The sequence below is a fragment of the Habropoda laboriosa genome, unplaced genomic scaffold (genome assembly GCF_001263275.1).
Source record: "Habropoda laboriosa isolate 0110345459 unplaced genomic scaffold, ASM126327v1 scaffold175, whole genome shotgun sequence".
Taxonomy (NCBI): Eukaryota; Metazoa; Arthropoda; class Insecta; order Hymenoptera; family Apidae; genus Habropoda; species Habropoda laboriosa.
Genome location: NW_017100347.1, coordinates 1,143,565 through 1,151,765, shown reverse-complemented (window position 1 = coordinate 1,151,765; position 8,201 = coordinate 1,143,565). Strand labels below are relative to the sequence as shown.

Here is an 8,201-nt window from a genome sequence, read left to right as displayed (position 1 = left end):
TACACTGAGTCTCATCAATTCTTGCCGAAACCATACAACTAACACAAATACACAACGGCGGTAGCTATGTAAAATGACATCGTAAGCCATTCACAATCGTTTGTATTCTACGCCATTTCACATAGAACACTGTTGATGTACGTTGGTATTAGCTCTAAGTTTCGGCAAGAATCGATGAAATTCTGTGTACTTAAGTAACACAGCAATGTTACATTAATGTCTTTTAACTTTTGTTGTAATAGAATAGTTAGGACAAATTTGAATAAAACTTTTCTTTCTTTCATCCTTCTATTGCACACCAATCAAAAATATTTTTCTATTATGATGAAAATGTTGCTGATTTGTACAAACACTATAGATATTCTTTTTCGTTTAAATTTATTAATATGTGTGGAGATTTATGTATGTACTACATATATGTATTGTTTCCATACTCTTTAATGCTTAATAGTACTTAATTACTTTTATGAATATATTTTTAATACATTGTACGTCATAATAGCATTACAAATTTTCTAACCTCTTCATCAACAAATGTTTATATTTATGTGATTACTACTAATATAAATGAACAATATTATTTGACATTTTTTCTTTAATAATTTACATATATAACAAAAGGATATTTTTAATAATAGACTTAACTATAAGAATGATTTATATTGTACAGTTAACTATGTACAGTTAAGTATTACTATATTTTTACTTATATCATTTGTTGTCTTAATGCTGTAAAGTATTAATTAAATGGAAGTTAATATTGAATCAGTTCAGTTTGATTATTTAAATATATTTTTTCAAAGATTGAATATTTTTTATGTCCATCGGTTTCTAAATTGATTCTCGTATTGATTTTGCCAAAACAATATACATGTGTGTATATAAATTTTTTTTCGAACCAGTACGAGGAAATGGAAACTGAACAATTGGGCATTTAACGTTTTGATAGTTTTAGAATTGTTTAGTAACACATTGTACGCTCATTTCACCTCTTCTCAAACAGTTGAAAAAACCGAAGTTTATTATTTTTCGAGCGATAGTATCGATTCCCCTTGACCTCTAACATACACGTTTATCCCTTTCTACGACCGTTATGAGCAATAATATGTTAATGTCTTTCAAACTGTGAGAGAAAAATCATTTCTGATTTCGTCGTCGTAGGATACACCAGTCTTATTTGTACAGGGGAAAATGAATTCAAACATAAAACGACATTAACAATACGCTCAAACTGTAAGTTTACTATAAACTATAAGTTTATTTTATTATCATACACTCCACCTTTTTGGTTTATATTAAACAAACTCTTAAAATTGTAAACTTCAGTAATAAAATTACAAAAGCACCAATACCTTGAAGTATAATTTTAACAAAGGCATAATACAATGAAAAAAATACAGTACATGTATAAAACTACCTATAACATTAAAAATTTGCATTGATAGGTTGCAGACATTGATTTATGGCATATTAATCAATATATTTTTATACAAATTACTAATATGATTACATTTGATTAAAAATAACGTATTAATATAAAATTTGTTATCAATAAATTATAACAATTTTCTCTGTGAATTGAGATACAGATGTTAATTGATATTGCTGAGATTCACACAAAATACATTTTGGAATCATCTGAATTTGCATCATTATCTTGTTATATTTTTCGACACTTTAATTATAATGATGATTGACAACATAAAACTGTCATTTGCAATTTCAAATAACTTTAGTAACACTTATTTCATAAGTATTTAGCATAACAAATGTAGAGTATTCTTTGAAATGTTAATATGGAGTTAAAAATATAACATTTTTCTCATGTATATTTTGTATAAAAAGTCAATTATAGTACATTATTTATTTTTAATACTATTTGTTCAAAACTTTGTTTATCATATGTCAATATTAAAAGGTAACTTTTTATAATGTTTTGACAAATGAAAGAGATTAAAAGTTATGTAATATTCGGTATTACGTTCACTAAGTAATGAATTAACAATTTTACTAGTTAAACAATGTGCTTAAAAATTTTACTTTTTTTATGATGTTGATGAAACATGTATGATGTAGTTTTCAAAAAAAATTTGACAGTTCTTTTTTATCTTGTCAAATATTTTTTCGAGAACTACATCATACGTGTAAGTTTCATCAAAATCGGTGAGTAACACTTGGGGATATTCCCTTGTTAGACTCTTTCTTTAAGTTTGTTTATTGATCCGAATTGTTTGGCACACGATTTTTCGTAAGTTTAAAGGTAATCTAATTTGCAAAGAATTATCTGAGAGCATAAAATATTTAAATGACAATATGTCTTAAATATGTTTGTAACTTTTCATTGATACAATATTTTAATTGTTATCATAATTGACAATCCTTTTGTATTCAAATATATTTCTCAAAATATCCATTATAAAATTAAGAATGGTTAAACATTGTATATAGCAATGTACACTATTAAAATATATAAAATGTTGGTGTTTAGTTTATAAAATTATTTGAATATTATAAGTGAATCAATGATATCATAAGTGAAAGAATGTTTTGAATCTTTGTTGATTTACATTTCATTCTTTTGTTTGTACTTCTTAATAATTTTCTACTTAACACTTTTTTCAGATAACAGTATAAGAGATGCATTGTTATGTATAAGGGGATCATCTCAAAACATTTGAAAAGAATTCAAAGTCACATATTTCCATTAGTATACAATAATTGCATCTTTCTTTGTTGTGAAATTATTACATAGAACCATTCTTTTGAGCTTGCAGTTTCTTTATTTCAAGAAACAGACCCTTCATATCTTCCAATGCTTTTTCTATTTCTTTTGCAAATCTAGCAGCATTCTAAAAGTAGGTCCAGTTACATAAATATTTCAACTGTTAATAGTTATATAATTAATTACATTATTATAATCTATATGCTTACTGTTTTAGGAGAACTGCGTTTGCATGAAATATGGAAGAACAATAAGTTCTCTCCAGCAAGAATGTAAGAAACACCATATCCATCATCAGCTACAGGGCCAAAGCCACCCCCTGCAGAAATACAATTTGGGTGTTTCTTCAAATTTATTAATGAACACAAACATTACCTTCAAAAAAGGAGAGTCCACTTCTAAATATTTGGATACTACATATAAACAAAATAGATGTCTATCTATTCCTTTACCACACATAGCATCTTGGTAACCTTTTTGATGTTGTTTTGCTGCTGTTACCAACAATTTATATTTGAAATCTATCTGCAACCAAAGTAAATATAGCATGAATTATGGAATATCAAAATAAGCAAACTAAGTTAATTAAAACAATGTCCTTTTTAGAGTAATAGAGTAAAAAAGAAAGTTTAAAATATAAAAAGAGTTTATTAAGTTAAATGAAATTTTTAGTTCTATTAAATTTTATGGTACAACTTACAGTTGCATCCTGATTCTCCATTGCTTTTACCCACTCTGTAGATTCAATTGTACATGGTCTCACTGTTTCTGTTCTTCCTTCTCGGAACAGTCTAGTCATGGAAGCTTCGTAAGTTAAATTAAATTTACCAGAATCACGGTAATATGCCAACTGAAGGGCCATTTGTACGTATGCATCCGGCGACATAGAATTGACTTTCATAAAACCTTTACCGTATGCATCATGTACATAAATGCGCAATTCAACATCATTTAGTAAATGCCATGCAACCTAATTAAAAATTCATTGCAAGTAACCATTTTTATATTTCATATGACAAAAATAATTTTTCATCAAATATTTTAATAAGTTTAAACGTATTTTTTATATTATATTATTAGGTCGTTGCACATGAAATAGAAGTTTTATTTTTATGAACTAGAATCATATAGATTGTTATATGAAAAAATAAAACGTTCAGTCTACTCTTTGAAATGCAAGAATCATTTCCCTGATAAAGTTAGATTAAGGTTATATTAGAAGTTGAAAATGGATTCTAATCAAATTTGAGAGATTTTCTTTTATGAATCAAAACTGGGACTTAGTGTAGCTGGAAAAATGCGTTTGAGGAATCTATTGCAAAATTCACTTGTCATTCAGTGGCAGAAATGTGTTGAATCTGTTGGAACTTATTTTGATTAATGAAATTTAATTTGACTATGTTATTGAGGCTTAAAATTTCATTTATAAATCCACCATTTCATATGCAATGACCTTATCACTATCACAGTCTATCAAATATAAATTAATAGTTCAACCAATCGTTTATGAATAATTTTGAATTGTAGTAAATAAATCTACATGTTTAATAGACAATGTTTTTAATTTAGTGATTATTACTTGATATGATTCTTCAATAGTATCTATGCAGTTAGAATTTAAATCCCACTGAAGTCTAGTAGGAGTTGGAGGTGTGAACTCTGGGTCTCCTTTATTAGATCCATCTTCTTTATATCTATAATGCATATTAAAGAATTTTTTAAAATATATTACATGATAAAAAATAACAAAATTTGGTTATAAATGTATAATCACAAATATAGGTACACAATGCTTGTATAAGAAATTAGTATATAATATTTTGTTGAATTCAATATAAATATTGTAATAAAAATACTTTAATTTATTTTAAATGAATCGTTAATCCATCAAGATCTATTTGCACATATCAGTGACGCATCTGCTCTGTTCCGTAAAGTTTTGTCGGTTTTAGTGAAGTAACGAAACTTTACGGTACTGGGCGAATACGTCACTAATGTGTATGAATATATTTTTATAAATTTCCAATTGTTTGCAAACAAAAGGAATGTATTTAGAAAACAATATGAATTACAGACACTTCAGTGTTTCAAATATTGTCGTGTAAATGCATACATAAGAAATTAAATCTTTTTAAACCATTCAACTTTTTCTCTATTACTTTTTATTTTTATATGTTGATCATACTAATTACTTAACTCATCATGTGTAATATGTGAATTTGAAATTAAATAAGAGTATTTATTATATACAAGTTAGTTTTAAATAAAAGAATGCAGTAAAAGAAAGTTGTGTATAATTTAAAAGAAGGAAAATATAAGAAAAAAATTACCCCATTTCCACCTCATTAGCGATAAGAAATTCCCATAGAGATCCCATAATAGGAGCATCAGCCCTAACAAGCACATTGTAAACATAATTACTTAAGCTATTATGTTTAAAAGAAATGTTAAAATTCTAAAAATTAACAAAAGTACCAATAATAGAAATATAGATAAAACAAAGAGATGGTAAAATTTGTATAGACCTTCAAAAATATACTGCGTATCCCGTGTAAGTGACGCTAAGAAATTTCGGGACCATCTTTGAACTTTACAAAAAATTGTTTTAAATAGAAATTGTATTTAAGTGTGCATGTTTATGCCAGCTATATAAAATGCAAGGTATTAGAAAGTAATTTGTTGTACATATAAATTTAAATACTGAAAACATGAGAACTGAGACATATCTGCATATAACATAAAAACTGAAAATATAAGAACATATTTATAAAGACTATGTTTAAGAAATACAAATCAATCAAGAAGAAGGTAGTAAGAACAATAAAAGAAACATTTTTGTTTAATAAACATACAAGATGTTCAACAAATCGAAGAAATTTTAAGGGATAACTTTACATGATAGAATAAATAGAAAATCAAAAATAATAAAACACATCAAAAACTTTAAATAAGCAATTTTTGTTTTTATGTCAACATTATCTTGTTAAGTAAAAAATGGTATTATTACCATCTTTGTCCTAGTACGTGTGGTATTCTGGATTCAATAATCTCGGCTTTATAGTACACAGTGTATTGCTATCAATGGTTATTGATGTTTATTAAATTTTAATCATGATTTTATAGCAAGAACAATCATTTAACCCTTTCGCTGCGGCGAAGTCAAATGCAGAGCGCGCGTGGCAGACGGAAGACATTCAGCCGTGATTGACACTACAGGCAGTGAAATTTTGCTGTCACGCATCGCGTGTCATTCTGTAGAAAATATATAGAAATTGTCCAAACACCAAATTGAAAGAACGAAAGAATTACGTTTTAATAAGGTGTAATAATTATAAAACTAATCTATGTCAGACTTCTTTACAAGTGAAGAAGCGCCTGATCCGATTTTGTCTCTTTACGCACAGTGTATAAAGTAAGTGCTTTCTTTCTATGTGTGTATGACTCATACAATCCAATGTGAAAAGTTAATAAATTTATTTTGTTATCTTTATAGTTATGTTTACTAAACGAAAGTTTCTTTTATTTTCTGTTGCTACTTTCTACTTAATTTAACTTATATTTTTATTTTTTTTTATGCAAAACTTGAATATATTCTTTGCAGCTTTGAAGATTTCTCCATCTTTAAATAATAGTTAATGTGTTGTAATCAACTTTTGAAGAAGAGTCAGAATAGGCAGGAGAAGCAGAAGAATAGCGAAGAAAAAAACGCAATACCATGAAAGTTATGAATTTAAATTCTTACTTTCTATTGCTGTTTTCCTGAGATATCACGTACTCCCATAAATGTGACATCACTGCAGCATCTGCCCTGCTCATTACTTCTCATTATGTATCGATTTCATTATATTGCAATTTTATAATATTTAAATTTACTTATTAATACGTAATTACATTTAAGGAAATGCAATAATGATACTTCTATTTATTTTTTATCGTAGTAGTAACAGAGAAATGCCATTCTCTTTTTCTTAATATAGCATTTGTATACAAGAAAATATTAAAAAAAAGAATATAGTAGAGATGTTTCACATGTTTGTCTTAAAAGATTAGTTTATGTTAATAGAAGAATTATGCTTTCCAGATATATAAAACATTATATAGTAATACAAATAATTAATTGCAAAACATCCCTTTTTCAACCATCTTCTTGTCTTATGTATTATCCTTTTATATAATTTAACTTCATTATTTATTTTTAATACTTTTAAATAAAAACTTACCACGAGTGTTCTGCATTGAAGCCGGTCTGTAGAAGAGAATAATATTTAAGAATCATATTATAAGTTATACACTATTATATGAAAACAGTATTTTTATATAATATCACTTACCCTACCATTGCTACCTATACACAAGGTAAAAGATTTATCAAACCATCTATCATATCCTTTACCATGTAGTAAAATTCGACCATATTGGTCCAATTTGTCTGGGTTTGCCTGATAATACATAAAATATTATGAATATAATAAAAATTTATAAATGAAACATCATAATTTGAATATCACTTACTGGATCGTATATATAAGGTTCATCATCTAGTGCAACAATAAATGCTGCTTTTTCAATAAGATCTAAAGATGCTTTATTCACACCTTTTGTGAAAAATTCTTCTCTAGCTTTTGCCCAAACAGGTCTTTCACCAGCTGTTAATGAGGCTAATTTTTCTTCACCCTCTGATGGTTCTGATTTATCATTTAGAATTTGTTGCATTTGTCTGAAAATATATGATTTATTACATAATTAGAAATATATTTTGCTAAAAAATAATTACAAAAACCCTTTATTTCTTTGTATACTGCTTCTCTTATATTTACACATTATTCAATTAAGACTTTATTAAATGAGAACAGAAAGCAGTCTTATAAACGTTTAATATTTAATCTAGTTGTATCTTATAATTATTCAATAAATATTTACATATACAGAACATATGGTATGACATAATAATTTAATAAAGAATACAACTTGCGAAATTTTTACTACAAGCGAAACATATAATACTATATTTGACTTACATTTCAATTTCACAAGGTTGAAGAATTCTATTTTTGTGATAAATAAGAACTTTAAAGTATCGTCCCTTGTGATATACAACAATATGTTTAGAATCCTGATAATGTACAATTTTGTCTGTTTCACGTCCTGGTATTCTTGTAGTATTAAACATTCTTTCATATTGCCATGAACATAGAGGTACCAATCCTTGAATCAATATCTAAAACAGTTCATAATTATTATTGTCAAGTTGTATTTAAAATATTGTTTTTAATAGTTTGTAGCTAATCTTCAATTATCAATGCTAACTTTTATGATGATTTGGGAAGACAATGTACGCGTTTTAACATTTTATGCCCAATTTTGTTGCCATATTAAAACACTAATTTTTTTATTATAAAAGGTTGTAAATAAAAATAAAAATTACATGTAATTAATTAAAAAAATAATTTAGCAAAAGAATATTGAATTAAGTTAGAGA

The 8,201-nt window shown here is 26.5% G+C and overlaps 1 protein-coding gene across 1 annotated transcript in view; it reads right to left on the bottom strand.

The window, feature by feature from the left end:
- Positions 1-2,741: 2,741 nt before the first annotated feature.
- The window catches only part of LOC108574603 (carnitine O-palmitoyltransferase 1, liver isoform-like), a 14,804-nt gene continuing 9,344 nt past the window's right edge, over positions 2,742-8,201 (bottom strand). Inside the window, 10 exon segments of the mRNA XM_017937222.1 lie at positions 2,742-2,849; positions 2,932-3,092; positions 3,094-3,247; positions 3,423-3,692; positions 4,302-4,416; positions 5,053-5,115; positions 6,943-6,968; positions 7,054-7,161; positions 7,235-7,439; positions 7,741-7,940. Coding sequence (XP_017792711.1) covers positions 2,745-2,849; positions 2,932-3,092; positions 3,094-3,247; positions 3,423-3,692; positions 4,302-4,416; positions 5,053-5,115; positions 6,943-6,968; positions 7,054-7,161; positions 7,235-7,439; positions 7,741-7,940 — 1,407 coding nt within the window. The 3' untranslated portion in view covers positions 2,742-2,744.